The 18,238-nt window shown below is 47.4% G+C and overlaps 1 protein-coding gene across 15 annotated transcripts in view; it reads left to right on the top strand.

Annotated features, from left to right (window-relative positions):
- Positions 1–18,238, top strand: part of PAK1 (p21 (RAC1) activated kinase 1) — an 805,686-nt gene that overhangs the window by 192,306 nt on the left and 595,142 nt on the right. For 2 of the 15 annotated variants that reach the window (XM_083821754.1, XM_083821759.1), the window contains exons 15-16: positions 974–1,111; positions 3,013–3,493. The exons of 12 other annotated variants lie outside the window; for them this stretch is intronic. In XM_083821754.1, the coding sequence (XP_083677880.1) occupies positions 974–1,111; positions 3,013–3,099 (225 nt within the window). In that variant the 3' untranslated portion in view covers positions 3,100–3,493. Of the gene's footprint in view, positions 1–973; positions 1,112–3,012; positions 3,494–11,619; positions 11,817–13,289; positions 13,428–15,325; positions 16,541–18,238 lie in introns of those variants that run through there. One more of the 15 variants, XM_083821753.1, reaches the window with a different exon arrangement.

The raw sequence follows: 18,238 nt of genomic DNA on the forward strand, positions 1-18,238 counted from the left end.
AAAGGGGAAATTCTATCAGTTTGTAGGAATGCGGCTGTTCTTGGTGTAAGCCAGTTTTATGGCTTTTCTTCTAAGCTAAACAGGACGAAGGGATCTAGAACAATTCTGTTTAACTTGTTTCCACCTCTTTTACTGGAGATGATTTTGGGAGAGAAGCGCAGCAGTGAAGAAATGCGAAAGGAAAAAGTTGGTATGGAGTTAAATGAGGATGGCTAAGCAACGGGGTGCTTTGCTCTCATTTAACTTAACTTGTTGCAGTTCCCAGGCTATCAGACCTCTACCTTGAGATGTGATGAGCAGTGAGCTCAGAAGGCCTCTGCCAGATGTCTGTTTCCTTTTAAAAGGCATCTAGCAATTTTCTTTTAATAGTAAAATTTTGCAGTGGATGAATTCTGAATTTCCTGATTCTTAGAGAATTCTTCATTCCCAAGCAGCAGCAAAACGACTCCACTTGTTTCTGTAGGGTGTTAAGTGCTGCTTGAGAACCTACTGGCCATCTTTTGTAAAGGACCAACTGCATCTTTAGAGTATTGACTTTTTAGGCCTTGTGCATTTGGGCAAAGTATCGAGAGAAGAAAGCCTCCTGTTTCTTCAGGGGTACCTTCCCATGAGGATATAGTTATTGCAGGAGTCGAGCACTGGCAGAGCTGTGCCAGCCAACTTCCCTCTGTAAACACAGTCTGGACTGCTGGTTTTGTCCTCTTAATCCCTTGAGAGGGCTGCAGGATCCAAACCCAGATTACGAGGGTAAAGCAAGAAAGGATTGGATCCCATCCACATAAAAATAGGGCCGGCAGCTCTTCTCTTTGCTGAAACTTAAGCATTTATTAGTCACCGTGATAAGGGTTTGTTTTGGTTTTGTTTTTCCCCATTGAACTGTGGGGAGGGAGAGGAAAAATGGGTGCCTCTGTAATCTGCAGCTGGAGTCTGACCTTCGTAACCTCCTGTTTCTTTGGTGCTTGCTTTGCTTTAGGCCCTGTATCTCATTGCTACTAACGGGACTCCGGAACTGCAGAATCCAGAAAAGCTTTCACCCATATTCCGAGACTTCCTAAATCGCTGTCTTGAAATGGACGTGGAAAAAAGAGGTTCTGCAAAAGAGCTGCTCCAGGTAAGTGCCGGGGAACGGGACGGAATTAAGCATTCTAGAGTGAGAATAGGCACGTGGAGCAATGTCATTTGGGGTCTTAAATACTGCGTCATCTGAAGTCACAAGCACAGCAGAGATAATTTACCATGAAGAAACGAACAAAAAAAACCAAAACCAACCAACCAAAAAACCCCAAATCCCTAACGAAGCGTTAACAGAGTACTTTCCTTTTTGTGCTGTACTTGCTACTGGCAGCATCTGTGCAGCGTGTTCTGTAACCAACCTCAAATAATTGCCGTGCCCCGATCCTGCCAGCTGCCGAGCCCCTTAATTCCCGTGGCTTCTTCACGCAGCTCACCCTAACATCTGGCTGTGGTGTTGCGGTCTGGCCGTGCTTGTTCCCATTTGGATAACAGGAGGGCTTCCAGCTATCGAATGCTCTGGTTGTCTCCCTTCTGGGGGAGAGTTCCCAAAGCTTTCTGGAAGGGGCACGTCTTGCATTAACTGCAGCAGTTTGGCGTTAACACATTTTGCCAGATACAGCTCTTCCTGCAGAGGTGATGGAACCAAGCTTGTGAGAAATCCTCAGTTATTTCACTGAAAACCTGGTGTCTTTGTCTGGACTCGTGGTGAAAGTGAAGGACAAAGCTCCCAGGCTTTTTACCAACACAGATGAGGAGTGTTCATGTGTTTCCTTTTGTCAGACCTCCCACGGGGGTGGAAAACGTGCTTCAGCTCTTTGTAAAATAAATCGGTGATGATGGGGCCCTCAGACGTCGACTGTGAGACAGTTGTCTCTTTTTTGGTGTTCCCTTCTTTCCTTTAGTTTGTCTACTGGGTTCAGCTTTGGGAGTGCTGCTGCCTTTCTGAGACACTAATGAAGCATTAATCACCGGCAGAAAGAATGGCAGTAGATGAAAGCTGACTTTTTCTCCTGGACTTGCCAGCTCCAGAGTATCAGACAGCAGCAGGGTTGTGTTCCTTGGGGCAGGAGAACATTGGGACTGCAGCATTTCTGCCTGCCTTTACCTTTTGGCCTCGGATTTTACCACCTCTGAAGTGTGTTCAGATTGGGTGGTTGATCCCTTCTGGTGCTCAGAAGTCCTGGGGGACTTAATTATTTTGGGTTTTCTGAACAGCTTGTGGGCTTCATGCCTCCACTCGTCTGATTGGCTGTTTTGTGTCAGTCTCTGTCCTCAACCTAGACTTTCTCTGCGAGGCTGGAGTATTGCAAGCTTTCCACTTAACCCTGAACACAGGGAAAACTTCTTCCTCTGTTCCAGATGTTATGTTTTAAGCCTTGCCCCCGAAACAAACACCACATGTGCTGCAAGAAGCACTTTGTGACACCACCTACTGCTTGTTGCATGCTCGATAATCAATATTGTTTAACAGAACAGAGCACCTGGTATAGGAGATGGCCTGACTGGTCCTGTTGTGAATTCCCTGCTGTGCTCCTCAGTCCCAGCTGTTCTGAAAATTTCTAATAGCTTTAGAAGGCCAAGGCAATGTTTTCAGCAGATCTGTGGTGACAGGAAAGGAAGAATGGAGAGATGATTGCTGCAGGAAGCCCTGTGCAATGTTTTGGAACTGCACAGGTTGCTTTTACTTACACCTCCCTTCCACAAAGAATTTCACTGTAGATTTTGCATGAATTTATTTCCTGGGAGAACTTGCTTGGTCTTGAGAGTGTATAAACATTGGAGAAATTAGGATGTGTTGGGTGCAAAGATCTTTATCAGTTCAGGTGAGGCCCAAAAGTCACGGTGAACTTTCTTGCTCATCGTGCCTTTTTTGTTTCGCCTGCTTGGAGGTTGTTGGAGTTCATACAGGTCTAGGTCCTGATATTTTGTGTAAACACCAGGCTTTTGGGACATGTTCTGAGAAATGTAACCTTTTTTTTTCCTTTTTCCTCTTCCTAGCACCAGTTCCTGAAAATTGCAAAGCCTCTTTCTAGTCTCACTCCTCTGATTCTTGCTGCTAAAGAAGCAGCAAAGAACAACCATTAAAGCGGGGGAGCCAGCACAGCCGTCGTGTCAAGCCTTTTAGATGTTCCCTACAGAAACCGAATTACCTGTCCCTGTCCCCTCCCGCTCCTCCTTCACAGGGGTGTTCTTAAAACTTTGATCTGCCTTGAAGGGTAGCAGATGTATCGTTTGCTGAATGTGGGAGGGCACGCAACAGGTACGCTGCTGATCTTGCGTAGTGAACTGTCTTTCCATCCTCCTTGATGGGCACGGTAGGGGAAGGGTATATTTTATGGCTGGGAAGATCTTCTGAGAACATCTGAACCTGACCTACCCGTAGCAAAGCCAGTTTGTTTTCGTATTTCTTACTGTGTTTATTTTTAAAGATAATGTGGAGCCTTTAGGCCATGTTTATCTTAATAAAGTAAATCTTCTGCTGGCTGGACTCTTCCTGCTTTTGCCAAGCTGCTCTTCCACCACTGAGGCTGCTCTCTGCTTTGGATGACTTGAGGAGGGAAGGAAGCAGGCAGCAGCAATCGGGACAGCTAAAACAACTGGAAGGGGAACGAGGGCAGGACCATGCAGCCCTCCTGCAGCACCGCTGGATGCTTCGGGGGAGCAAGGAGAAAGCCTGTGTGTGCTTCTTGCAGCTGTTGGACAAGTCGTGATCTTTTTGCCAAATTGTGTGAATCAAGGTCCTTCCCCGCACACTTTCGTTTCAACTCAAGTAATTAAACAGCTTTCAAATAGTTCTGATATTCTAGAAAAATCACAGGAAAAATCAACTGGGATTTCTTTTAGGGTTATTTTATTAGTGCTGTCAGGCTTCGTGGAGACCTGCCCTGTAAGAGAAAGCAAACAGAACAATTGCTCTTAGGAAGATAAGATCTGCCTGCAAGATGATGGTGAAAACTCTTGCTTCTTAGACCAAGGCCAACAGAAAACAAACTGATCATGGACAGTGTTTCCTTGGAAGCATAGGGGCATTCATTTTATTTTTTTTTTGAAATGAGCGAGTGAACTGATATCTTTATGCTACTGACTCCTTTGGTTGCTAATGATATGTAAAACAACAGCAATCCTGGAACTACTAGAGAGATCGGGTGTAAACACTGGCGTTATGTTGAACTGTACCCTGATTTTTAATAAAAGGACTGCTGCATTTCTTAACTTGGGGCTGAGGGAGGGTTGGAGAATTCACTGTCACCAGACAACTCTGTCGGATGGGATGGGTTTTCATGTTATCGTCACTGGGTGCTTACAAGCGATGCATTAAGTGATACAAGCTTCTGTAGTCCTGTGGGATAGCGAGTGGCTCTGAAGAGGAGTAACTGCACACAGAGGGAACGGATAAAAGATCTTGCTTTCTCTGTACGTATCGCTTTGGTCATTTCCAGGGTGAGTTTAATCCAGTTCTCCTCTCCCCAAAGCACTTGTGTTGCACAGAAACTCATTCCTGCTTCTTGCTGAGACCTGCTGCTGGATCAGTCCTTTCCTCCCTGCCCTGGGCTTGTGATTGAAATATATACATATATTTTTCCCCATTCACTCTGCGATACGTGACAGCCCTTGCACTGGTTTTACAGGCGTAGATAAAGCCTGTAAGGTCCCTTGCTTTTTTGGTGTCTTCTCCCATCCTTCAGGCTACAGGGTGGCCACTGTCTGACGTGAGGCTGTAACGTCTGAAGCCCATTGCCAAATCTTCTGCCTTCCTCCCCTTGTATATATTCTTCATCTTCATGTAATATGAAAAATTTCCCCTTACAAGATGAATTCCTTGGGCAGAGCAGCAAAGCTGCCAGCCCTGGGGGGGACCTGATCTCTTGATGAGCTCCTCTGCTTGGGGCTGTGGTGGAGATCGGGAAAGGGAAGGCCACTACCCTCGAATAATTCTCTTTGGTGAGGAGTTTGCTTTTATTTTCTATGCAAGTCTCAAAATGCCATGTGTGCGGTGGAAGGAATGATGGGCTAGAGCTCACTAGGTCTAAAATCTAATGTGGCTCTGGTTTTACCGACCCACCAATTGACTTTTTTGGACAGCACAGGATTAAACCTGATCCATGAATTTATTGAATGTTGCTGACTTCCCTTCGCCTTCCCTTCCCACTCCATCCTTGACACCCCTTTGAGGTGAGAGTGGTAATGCAGATGTGCCCTACCTGCGAGCAAATCCGTGAGCTTATTTTTCTGCAGGAGGAAAAATGGTAAAAAGGGTGACTTGTATTTAAGTTACTCTGCTGGATTCTCTGTTGCCTATTGGAAAGGAATCTGCAGGAGTGACTGTTTCTCCCCATTCTTAAGCCTGTGATGTGCTTCTGTCTCATTGACTTCGACTGTGGATTGGTCCTTACTGGTTTGGTAAGGACTGAGAGCTATGCACTGGGAAGCTGTAAGACAGCGGCTGTAGACATGTCATCTTCTCCTGTTTTTATTTTACCAACCTGTGATGCGAAAGAGTTTGACTTGCTACTTTGTACCTAGCCCCAATTCCAAGTTAACAGACGCATCGTGTTTTCATGGTCTCAGAAATCTTAAATAAAAAGATAAATAAAAGAATGTAGTTAGTTTAGGAGAATGAGATACATTTTTTTTTGTCCAGAGATGGATCCTTTTCTCTACTCTTAGGTTCATCTGGGCATCGCTCAGCTTCAGCACTGGTGGCAGCTGCTGCATAGCCTTTTACAGCACTTTCTGGTCACTACAGAGAGCTGTTAGCACAAGTGTCTGACTTAATAATTCTTATTTTTTTTTCTGAGAACATCCTTACTGCTGGGATTTGAACGCAACTTCCAAGAGAAGAGAACTGATTTGGTAGCATTTTAAAATATATTTTAATATACCTACAGTATGAACTAATTCTACTGAGTCTGAACCATTTTTAATCACAGCCCTTATTTATTTGATTATTAGATTCTCTCTTCTATATGAGAACATGAAATATTCAGTTTGACTATCCATCCTGAAAACCTGCTTTGTTTTTATGGGATCCTCAGCAACCCCATCAGGTTAGGTGCCGAAATGGCACAACGTGCTACAGCTCCCAGAGCTCCTGGTGGTGGCGGAAGGTAAAACTCATCTCTTTTTTTTCCAAAGCACTGAAGAATATCGTATTTAAGAAGCAGCTGGTGCATTTCAAGCTTCCTATATTTAAAGAGCTGATATTGAGCTGGATTACTGCAGCCCTAGGTTTTCTTTAAACAAATGATTGATTTAAGTTCAGTGGGGCCAAGAGTTTGGGTGAGAGGGGCTGGCTGAGCTGAGATCGCTTCTGAGCTGAGATCTCTGTTAGTATCCGAACGTGTCTGTCTCAAGGTATCACGGGTTGGTATCACCAGATGATATTTACCATGCAAGGATGGGGTGAAATGGCCTGTAGGCTGCTGGTACTTCAAGTGTGCTGAGCTCAGCTGGCAGTGAAAGGTCCAGCCCAAAGTCCAAGAAGAATGGTACGTATTTGAACGCCTTTCTTAATTACGAGCTTACAGATTCCCCAGCATCTTTCATATGGAAGCTGTCAAAGGTGAAGGCTGAGTCTGTTTGTCTCCCTAGCATAAAATACGGAGACTTTTCAGTGGCTTATTTTGATAGTAATAGAGAACATGTGGATGTATTTTGGGGTTGTAAACGCACTGGATTGAGCATATAGATAATGTCCTAGGGCGGATCTCATGGTTTGCTGCTAATGACAATTCTCAGCATCAAGGCTGGGGTCTTGGAGAAGCAGGGAGCTGCCGGTGGTGGCAGAACAGCGATGCCGGCGGGGGCTGGATGGAAACTTGCAGCCGAAATGGATGCCCCCAGGAAATGGGTGGGAGGGCAACAGAAGATGGTGTTGGTCTGAGGAAGAAGACGGGTGCTGGGGTAGGAGGATGCAAAAGGTAAAAGCTCAGTTTCCCAACTGCTGAGGAAATTTGGAGGGTGCTGAAGCAGCCTGCGGTGGATTGAGGCATCCTGTTTGGGAGCAGGAAGGAGCGGGGGGCTCCTGTGCAATGAAGGGGTGCTCAGAGTGAGGACTGAGCCTTATGTCTTTGAGCAACAACTCGTGCTAAGTGAGCTGGAGCTAATCTGACCTGCTGCCAGATGTCTGTGTGTCTTGTCCTGCTGGGAAATAACAAGGGCATTTGCCGTTTTAAAATCAGCTGGAAAACGTGTTTCTCTTTCTTTGTACTGCCTTGGTGTAACTCTCCGGTAGTGCCCGGTTTGTTAGGGTCAGCTCAGCCATTTAGAAAGCAAAACTGAAACCTTAAATAAAACCTGAATGAATGACCTGCTTCTCCTCCCCTTTGTTTCAATGACGCTTGCAGAAATGAATTGGGGGGTGCTTGAAGGAGTTGTGTTTCTCTGATCTGTTTTAATTAGATCTTACTTGATAGAGCAAAGTGACTTTACGCTGAAAGCTGATGCAGAAAGTGTGATTTCTACTGCTTATTTTCACCTGTTTGGAAGTCATTAATGCTCTGAGAAACACCAGTGTGGAAGCAGGATGTAGAGCCCAGCTTGAGGAGGAAGAGGAGGAGGCAGATGATGAAATGGACCCTCCTGGCTGCTTGTTGTCTCCCCAGGCAGAGCTTGGTGTCTGCGGCTCCAGGTGCAGAGGAGGAAACGGGGGAGGATTTGGGATCGGTCCCTAAAGCTGCCCTCCCCAGCATCACTTTTACATGTGGGGTCAGTAGGGTGAGGCTGATGACAAGAGCAGGAGTTTATCACCTACATAATTGTGCAAGTGCCTCGTCGCAGCTTGGATTAAGGAATATTAAGGGGAGGACACGTGTGCCCCCACAAGCCCCCTGCTGTAGGATTTTATCCGCTTGTGGCTGTAGGGCAGAGCTGGGTGCTGGAAGTCCAAGAAACCAAGCCTAACGTGAAGAGGACTTTCCCAGCTCAGCCTCCTGGCACTGGGAGCCCTGCCGAGCTCTCACAAGCCATTTGGGTGCTGAGCCCCACGTCGGAGGGGGAAGAAAAAGGGAACGTCTGGAAGGGGGAGCTGGCAAACTAGTTGGTGGTGGCACTGCTGCGATGTGCATCCCATGTCCATGTCCTTGTCCCATGAGAGCCCGGCAGCCAAACTGTGTCATCCTGCATCCTGCTGCTCCCCTCGTGAAACTTCACAAAGCCGGGCACCAGGCAGACCGGAGGGCCTGGTAACGTACCCCAAAAGTGCCTGAAAAAGTGGTAACGGGGCTGGTGGCTCTGCCAGTATTTCCCTCAACACCATTACTTGAGTGTTTTTATTTTATTTTATTTTATTTTATTTTATTTTATTTTATTTTTAGTCCCATGGCAAAGGAGAGGAGCTTCTGCAGAGGTCCTGGTTGAAACCTCGTGGCTGCAAAATGCTTCCCAACCCCAGTCCTCTCATCCCACTGCTGCCTTTTTTTTCCACCTGCACGGGAGGGAAATGTACCTGTGGTTATCTCAGAAGGGTGTCCCAAGGCTAAATATGCACTGGGACACACAAAACCTGCCCTGGATCTTTAAACTTTTACTTTTTCATACCTAAATTTAGCGTTTTCACTGGTGGGAACAGTTCTGCAGGGTCTTATTATTTGGGAGCGAAGTGGGGGGAATGAGCAGGAGCAGAGGCAATACGCTGGTAGGTACAAGAGAGGAAGAGAGGGTTATTATCGCATGCTTCAGGGAAAACTGCTGCACTTTATATAAGTGATGTTTTTCCTGCATCCCTGATTTTTATTGCCCAGAAGGGTCCCAAGTTTTGGTCCCGAGGCTCATCTTTTGGGAGAATTTAGAGCTTGAACTCCGTGAGCTTGCCGGGCTTAACCTGGCTGCTCCCCTCCAATTCCTGGGGCTGTGCTGCCCTCAAACAGATCAAAGATCTCCTGAAGATGGGTACTTCAGCTGTGACCGCTTTAGCCTTTTGAATGGGTCTGGTTTGGTTTTGTTGATGGAGTTTTCTTTTGTTAACCAGAGATTCTAAGCCTTGGAGATGGGGAGAAAAAATGGGTTGAGGCAGGATTGCATGGGGCAGCCTTTCTCTCTGTCAAGCCAAATGGCCTGGGGGGGAGCCAGCCCCAGAAAAGGGGCCCCTCAGCCCCCCCAGCCCTCCTCCTTGTCCACATGAGGGCATCTTCCAGGCCTCTCCCAACGCAGCCGCCTTTGGCCTCGCACGGGCCACTCCATCACAGAGCCTTGCTGAGGTCACAGTGGCCACCGCTGTCACGCCTTTGCCCCGGGCCCTATAAAAGAGGCCCCCTGCCGCTGGCCCGCCACTTGCTCAGCGACTCGGTCCTCTGAGAGCCAGCGTAAGCGGCAGGAGGAAGGCCAGAGAAAGGAGCAAGGCGAGCGGCAGCCCTCCTCGGTGTGAGGACCGCGAAGCGATCTGAGGAAGCACCGAGAAGATGGCAGCTAATGGGAGAAAGATGTCTCATGGGCAGAGGGACAGCACCTGCGGCACAAAAGACATCAGTGCCTGGGGGAAGTCTGCTGCCCGGCCCAGAGACGATTATTGGAGATATCACTGGCACCGCAGCGATGCGGGGAACAGGCCGGCCCCTCAGACATCCAGCAGCAGGGGGCCTGGGCCTAACCAGAGGTGCAGTGGTGGTGTGGAGCGAAGACGGGAGCGTGATGCGGAGAGCCGTGGGGAGCAGAGGCGTGCCCATCGGCCAGATCGCAGCGAGGGACCCAGCCGTGGCCGTAAAAGAGATGGCGGCGTGAAACCCACGAATGAATATCAAGTGGAGAGTGGCATGGGACCAGGCAATGGAACTGGGCGACCCCCTCGTTCGGCACCCTGGCCGGAGAACACAGCTGATGGGAGGCATCCCGTGTGGGCAGTCCCAGGCAAGGACTGGCTTGTCCTCCTGCCTGACACCGTGGAGCCCATGGAGGTGGATCCACAAGAAGAGGCGGAGGAACCCATGGAAGTGGATCCACCTCGGCCACATCAGACCTGGGACTACCCCGGCAGCTCTCTGCTGCGTGCCATGAGAGAACACCGGTAGCTACGCAGCAGGGCCCGGCGAGCTCCCTACTCCTCGTCGCGCAGGCTCCATCCCAGGCATTAGCTTGGAGCCACCAAACACCTGGCAATAAAGAACTCTTGCTGATATTCAGGGCTTGTGTGCGTGTTTCTTTCCCACCCGCCAGCCCTTGTGCGAGAGGTGTCAGCCCCTCTGCACAGAGCCTCGAGGAAGAGCACAAGAGAGGACCCAGCTCCCTTCGGGCTGCTGCGCTGGGCTGACAGGAGGAGTCCCCAGGGGCCACCATGCGCCTTTAACATTTGTGAAAATAAACTGAGGGGTGAAAATAGTAGTGTGGAAGCGATTAGAGGTGGCTAATTTCTTATATTAGGAGTGAGTTTCTATACCTGAGTAATTGGTAACGACAGACACGGAGAAGGCTGAGGTACTCAGCAACTTCTTTGCCTCCGTCTGCACTGGTAGATGGGCTTCCCAAGTCTTTCATTTCCCTGAACCTGTAGGTGGAGGCTGGGGGAGCAAAGTCCCACCCACGGTAAGTGAAGAGCAGGTTCGAGACCACCTGCTGAATGTAAACAGGTCCAGGTCTATGGGACCTGATGACATGAATCCCAGGGTCCTGAGGGAACTGGCTGATGGGGTTGCCAAGCCGCTCTCCATCACAGTTGAAAAGTCCTGGCAGTCGGGTGATGTCACTGGTGAGTGGAAAAATGGAAACGTCATGCCCTTACTCTTCAACAATTAAAACAAAGAATTGAACAAAGAGTGCTACTCTTCACCAATTAAAACAATTAGGAGACATTTCTTCTCAGAAAGAGCGGTCAGGCATTGGGACGCGTTGCCCAGGGAGGTGGTGGAGTCCCCGTCCCTGGGGGTGTTCAAGGCAAGGTTGGACGTGGTGCTTGGGGACGTGGTTTCGTGGGTGACATTGTTTGTAGGGGGATGGTTGGACCAGGTGATCTTGGAGGGCTTTTCCAACCTTAATTTTCCTATGATTCTATTATTCTGTGATCTTTTGGAAAGTCAAATGCAAATAAGACAGGGCCAAGCAATTTCCACAGGAAGGCTCTTCAGCTTTCTGTCTTCTCAAAGAAAATAATAAGTACCAAATTAGGTCCTTAAATTTATTCTGAACACAGTATTTGCTCTAGAAAGCAAATCGTGTTTGCGAGATGGTACATCTTCTGGGGAAATACTATCTCTGGGACTGAAAATACGACCAGATAATACTGGTGGGTGTGGGTGGAGGGAGGACAGACTGGGCATTGGTTTCTGTTTTCACAGACCCAGGAACAGACTTGAGAGCATGTGTTACACAGTGTATTACAGCTGCCAAATGCTGCACTGCCACGTTTCACAGCATCCATGTACAGCTCTTTACTGATCACCAGCCTTCACATCGACAAGTGAGCAGCTCTGTGATGTTGATGGCCTCAGCGAGTCAGATTTAGAAGCTTACTCCTGAACACCTTGTTAACCACAAAACCAGCCCTCCTTTGCAGCAGCAATGTAGCAGGCAGTGCAACAGGCTAGCTTGTACCACAGCTGTGGCATCAGTACGTGTTGTTTTTGGAGAAACCTGCTGGTTTCTAACTTTTTCTTCCCTCCTTCTTTGCTTTTCCAGCTGACTTTGGCTTCTGTGCCCAGATCACTCCCGAACAGAGCAAGCGCAGCACCATGGTGGGGACCCCGTACTGGATGGCGCCTGAAGTGGTGACACGAAAAGCCTACTGGCCCAAAGTGGACATCTGGTCACTGGGGATAATGGCCATCGAGATGATCGAAGGAGAACCCCCCTACCTCAATGAAAACCCCCTGAGAGTAAGCGAGTGCCTTTTTTTTGCCCTCAGGCCTTCGCTGAGCCTGCTGGTTAACCTGGGCTCTGGAGGAGGCAGGTGAACCTCCGCTGTGGTTTCATCACATGCAGCTACACGTCTCCTTAGATGCTGTAGTGAGAAGATTGTGGTCATTTAAGTTAGAAGCCATGGCTGGTTCTGGGTGGCAGAGGGCACAGGCTCTTCCTGTTGCAGACCTTCAGGTAGGGTCTGAGTTAATGATGTGGTGCATCCATAATTCCCCCCTTTCTGGAGAGGCCGATAGGGGCACCTTCTGGCCCCAGGGCGCCCGGCTTCTTAAATCCTTGTGAGTGGGGAAGAGAGCTGTCCTTGAATTCAAAGAATACCACATTACTCTTTTATAAACAGGGCTTTTTCTTGCTGGTGCATTGTTCCTCTTTGCGTGCTCTCAGTAAAGCTCCAGGTTTAACAAGCCTTTAGTCAGGCTTTGCCCCGCTGGTGTCTTTCCCTTCATATTCTTTAATGAAGGGGGAAATTCTGTCTGTTTGTAGGAATGCGGCTGTTCTTGGTGTAAGCCAGTTTTATGGCTTTTTTTCTAAGCTAAACAGGACGAAGGGATCTAGAACAGTTCTGTTTAACTTGTTTCCACCTCTTTGACTGGAGGTGATTTTGGGAGAGAAGCGCAGCAGTGAAGAAATGCGAAAGGAAAAAGTTGGTGTGGAGTTAAATGAGGATGGCTAAGCAACGGGGTGCTTTGCTCTCATTTAACTTAACTTGTTGCAGTTCCCAGGCTATCAGACCTCTACCTTGAGATGTGATGAGCGATGAGCTCCAAAGGCCTCTGCCAGATGTCTGTTTCCTTTTAAAAGGCATCTAGCGATTTTCTTTTAATAGTAAAATTTTGCAGTGGATGAATTCTGAATTTCCTGATTCTTAGAGAATTCTTCATTCCCAAGCAGCAGCAAAACGACTCCACTTGTTTCTGTAGGGTGTTAAGTGCTGCTTGAGAACCTACTGGCCATCTTTTGTAAAGGACCAACTGCATCTTTAGAGTATTGACTTTTTAGGCCTTGTGCATTTGGGCAAAGTATCGAGAGAAGAAAGCCTCCTGTTTCTTCAGGGGTACCTTCCCATGAGGATATAGTTATTGCAGGAGTCGAGCACTGGCAGAGCTGTGCCAGCCAACTTCCCTCTGTAAACACAGTCTGGACTGCTGGTTTTGTCCTCTTAATCCCTTGAGAGGGCTGCAGGATCCAAACCCAGATTACGAGGGTAAAGCAAGAAAGGATTGGATCCCATCCACATAAAAATAGGGCCGGCAGCTCTTCTCTTTGCTGAAACTTAAGCATTTATTAGTCACCGTGATAAGGGTTTGTTTTGGTTTTGTTTTTCCCCATTGAACTGTGGGGAGGGAGAGGAAAAATGGGTGCCTCTGTAATCTGCAGCTGGAGTCTGACCTTCGTAACCTCCTGTTTCTTTGGTGCTTGCTTTGCTTTAGGCCCTGTATCTCATTGCTACTAACGGGACTCTGGAACTGCAGAATCCAGAAAAGCTTTCACCCATATTCCGAGACTTCCTAAATCGCTGTCTTGAAATGGACGTGGAAAAAAGAGGTTCTGCAAAAGAGCTGCTCCAGGTAAGTGCCGGGGAACGGGACGGAATTAAGCATTCTAGAGTGAGAATAGGCACGTGGAGCAATGTCATTTGGGGTCTTAAATACTGCGTCATCTGAAGTCACAAGCACAGCAGAGATAATTTACCATGAAGAAACGAACAAAAAAAACCAAAACCAACCAACCAAAAAACCCCAAATCCCTAACGAAGCGTTAACAGAGTACTTTCCTTTTTGTGCTGTACTTGCTACTGGCAGCAGCTGTGCAGCGTGTTCTGTAACCAACCTCAAATAATTGCCGTGCCCCGAGCCTGCCAGCTGCCGTGCCCCTTAATTCCCGTGGCTTCTTCACGCAGCTCACCCTAACATCTGGCTGTGGTGTTGCGGTCTGGCCATGCTTGTTCCCGTTTGGATAACAGGAGGGCTTCCAGCTATCGAATGCTCTGGTTGTCTCCCTTCTGCGGGAGAGTTCCCAAAGCTTTCTGGAAGGGGCACGTCTTGCACTAACTGCAGCAGTTTGGCATTAACACATTTTGCCAGATACAGCTCTTCCTGCAGAGGTGATGGAACCAAGCTTGTGAGAAATCCTCAGTTATTTCACTGAAAACCTGGTGTCTTTGTCTGGACTCGTGAAAGTGAAGGACGAAGCTGCCAGGCTTTTTACCAACACAGATGAGGAGTGTTCATGTGTTTCCTTTTGTCAGACCTCCCACGGGGGTGGAAAATGTGCTTCATCTCTTTGTAAAATAAATCTGTGATGATGGGGCCCTCAGATGTCGACTGTGAGACAGTTGTCTCTTTTTTGGTGTTCCTTTCTTTCCTTTAGTTTGTCTACTGGGTTCAGCTTTGGGAGTGCTGCTGCCTTTCTGAGACACTAATGAAGCATTAATCACCGGCAGAAAGAATGGCAGTAGATGAAAGCTGACTTTTTCTCCTGGACTTGCCAGCTCCAGAGTATCAGACAGCAGCAGGGTTGTGTTCCTTGGGGCAGGAGAACATTGGGACTGCAGCATTTCTGCCTGCCTTTACCTTTTAGCCTCGGATTTTTCCACCTCTGAAGTGTGTTCAGATTGGGTGGTTGATCCCTTCTGGTGCTCAGAAGTCCTGGGGGACTTAATTATTTTGGGTTTTCTGAACGGCTTGTGGGCTTCATGCCTCCACTCGTCTGATTAGCTGTTTTGTGTCAGTCTCTGTCCCCAACCTAGACTTTCTCTGCGAGGCTGGAGTATTGCAAGCTTTCCACTTAACCCTGAACACAGGGAAAACTTCTTCCTCTGTTCCAGATGTTATGTTTTAAACCTTGCCCCCGAAACAAACACCACATGTGCTGCAAGAAGCACTTTGTGACACCACCTACTGCTTGTTGCATGCTCGATAATCAATATTGTTTAACAGAACAGCGCACCTGGTATAGGAGATGGCCTGACTGGTCCTGTTGTGAATTCCCTGCTGTGCTCCTCAGTCCCAGCTGTTCTGAAAATTTCTAATAGCTTTAGAAGGCCAAGGCAATGTTTTCAGCAGATCTGTGGTGACAGGAAAGGAAGAATGGAGAGATGATTGCTGCAGGAAGCCCTGTGCAATGTTTTGGAACTGCACAGGTTGCTTTTACTTACACCTCCCTTCCACAAAGAATTTCACTGTAGATTTTGCATGAATTTATTTCCTGGGAGAACTTGCTTAGTCTTGAGAGTGTATAAACATTGGAGAAACTAGGATGTGTTGGGTGCAAAGCTCTTTATCAGTTCAGGTGAGGCCCAAAAGTCACGGTGAACTTTCTTGCTCATCGTGCCTTTTTTGTTTCGCCTGCTTGGAGGTTGTTGGAGTTCATACAGGTCTAGGTCCTGATATTTTGTGTAAACACCAGGCTTTTGGGACATGTTCTGAGAAATGTAACCTTTTTTTTTCCTTTTTCCTCTTCCTAGCACCAGTTCCTGAAAATTGCAAAGCCTCTTTCTAGTCTCACTCCTCTGATTCTTGCTGCTAAAGAAGCAGCAAAGAACAACCATTAAAGCGGGGGAGCCAGCACAGCCGTCGTGTCAAGCCTTTTAGATGTTCCCTACAGAAACCGAATTACCTGTCCCTGTCCCCTCCCGCTCCTCCTTCACAGGGGTGTTCTTAAAACTTTGATCTGCCTTGAAGGGTAGCAGATGTATCGTTTGCTGAATGTGGGAGGGCACGCAACAGGTACGCTGCTGATCTTGCGTAGTGAACTGTCTTTCCATCCTCCTTGATGGGCACGGTAGGGGAAGGGTATATTTTATGGCTGGGAAGATCTTCTGAGAACATCTGAACCTGACCTACCCGTAGCAAAGCCAGTTTGTTTTCGTATTTCTTACTGTGTTTATTTTTAAAGATAATGTGGAGCCTTTAGACCATGTTTATCTTAATAAAGTAAATCTTCTGCTGGCTGGACTCCTCCTGCTTTTGCCAAGCTGCTCTTCCAGCACTGAGGCTGCTCTCTGCTTTGGATGACTTGAGGAGGGAAGGAAGCAGGCAGCAGCAATCGGAACAGCTAAAACAACTGGAAGGGGAACGAGGGCAGGACCATGCAGCCCTCCTGCAGCACCGCTGGATGCTTCGGGGGAGCAAGGAGAAAGCCTGTGTGTGCTTCTTGCAGCTGTTGGACAAGTCGTGATCTTTTTGCCAAATTGTGTGAATCAAGGTCCTTCCCCGCACACTTTCGTTTCAACTCAAGTAATTAAACAGCTTTCAAATAGTTCTGATATTTCTAGAAAAATCACAGGAAAAATCAACTGGGATTTCTTTTAGGGTTATTTTATTAGTGCTGTCAGGCTTCGTGGAGACCTGCCCTGTAAGAGAAAGCAAACAGAACAATTGCTCTTAGGAAGATAAGATTTGCCTGCAAGATGATGGTGAAAACTCTTGCTTCTTAGACCAAGGCCAACAGAAAACAAACTGATCATGGACAGTGTTTCCTTGGAAGCATAGGGGCATTCATTTTATTATTTTTTTTTTGAAATGAGCGAGTGAACTGATATCTTTATGCTACTGACTCCTTTGGTTGCTAATGATATGTAAAACAACAGCGATCCTGGAACTACTAGAGAGATCGGGTGTAAACACTGGCGTTATGTTGAACTGTATCCTGATTTTTAATAAAAGGACTGCTGCATTTCTTAACTCGGGGCTGAGGGAGGGTTGGAGAATTCACTGTCACCAGACAACTCTGTCGGATGGGATGGGTTTTCATGTTATCGTCACTGGGTGCTTACAAGCGATGCATTAAGTGATACAAGCTTCTGTAGTCCTGTGGGATAGCGAGTGGCTCTGAAGAGGAGTAACTGCACACAGAGGGAACGGATAAAAGATCTTGCTTTCTCTGTACGTATCGCTTTGGTCATTTCCAGGGTGAGTTTAATCCAGTTCTCCTCTCCCCAAAGCACTTGTGTTGCACAGAAACTCATTCCTGCTTCTTGCTGAGACCTGCTGCTGGATCAGTCCTTTCCTCCCTGCCCTGGGCTTGTGATTGAAATATATACATATATTTTTCCCCATTCACTCTGCGATACGTGACAGCCCTTGCACTGGTTTTACAGGCGTAGATAAAGCCTGTAAGGTCCCTTGCTTTTTTGGTGTCTTCTCCCATCCTTCAGGCTACAGGGTGGCCACTGTCTGACGTGAGTCTGTAATGTCTGAAGCCCATTGCCAAATCTTCTGCCTTCCTCCCCTTGTATACATTCTTCATCTTCATGTAATATGGAGAGTTTCCCCTCGCAAGATGAATTCCTTGGGCAGAGCAGCAAAGCTGCCAGCCCTGGGGGGGACCTGATCTCTTGATGAGCTCCTCTGCTTGGGGCTGGGGTGGAGATCGGGAAAGGGAAGGCCACTACCCTCGGATAATTCTCTTTGGTGAGGAGTTTGCTTTTATTTTCTGTGCAAGTCTCAAATGCCATGCGTGGGGTAGATGGGAAGGAATGATGGGCTAGATCTCACTTGATCTAAAATCTAATGTTGCTCTGGTCTTATTGACCCATCAATTGACATTTTTTGACAGCACAGGATTAAACCTGATCCATGAATGTACTGAGTGTTGCTGACTTCCCTTCGCCTTCCCTTCCCACTCCATCCTTGGCACCCCTTTGAGGTGAGAGCGGTAATGCAGATGTGCCCTACCTGCGAGCAAATCCGTGAGCTTATTTTTCTGCAGGAGGAAAAATGGTAAAAAGGGTGACTTGTATTTAAGTTACTCTGCTGGATTCTCTGTTGCCTATTGGAAAGGAATCTGCAGGAGTGACTGTTTCTCCCCATTCTTAAGCCCGTGATGTGCTTCTGTCTCATTGACTTCAGCTGTGAATTGGTCCTTACTGGTTTGGTAAGGACTGAGAGCTGTGCTCTGGGAAGCTGTAAGACAGCGGCTGTAGACATGTCATCTTCTCCTGTTTTTATTTTACCAACCTGTGATGAGAAAGTTGACTTGCTACTGTGTGCCTAGCCCCAGTTCCAAGTTAACAGATGCATCGTGTTTTCATGGTCTCAGAAATCTTGAATAAAAAGATAAATAAAAGAATGTAGTTAGTTTAGGAGAATGAGATACATTTTTTTTGTCCAGAGATGGATCCTTTTCTCTACTCTTAGGTTCATCTGGGCATCGCTCAGCTCCAGCACTGGTGGCAGCTTTTGCATAGCCTCTTACAGCACTTTCTGGTCACTACAGAGAGCTGTTAGCACAAGTGTCTGACTTAATAATTCTTATTTTTTTTTCTGAGAACATCCTTACTGCTGGGATTTGAACGCAACTTCCAAGAGAAGAGAACTGATTTGGTAGCATTTTAAAATATATTTTAATATACCTACAGTATGAACTAATTTTACTG

Source organism: Anser anser (assembly GCF_964211835.1).
Source record: "Anser anser genome assembly, chromosome: 1".
Taxonomy (NCBI): domain Eukaryota; kingdom Metazoa; phylum Chordata; class Aves; order Anseriformes; family Anatidae; genus Anser; species Anser anser.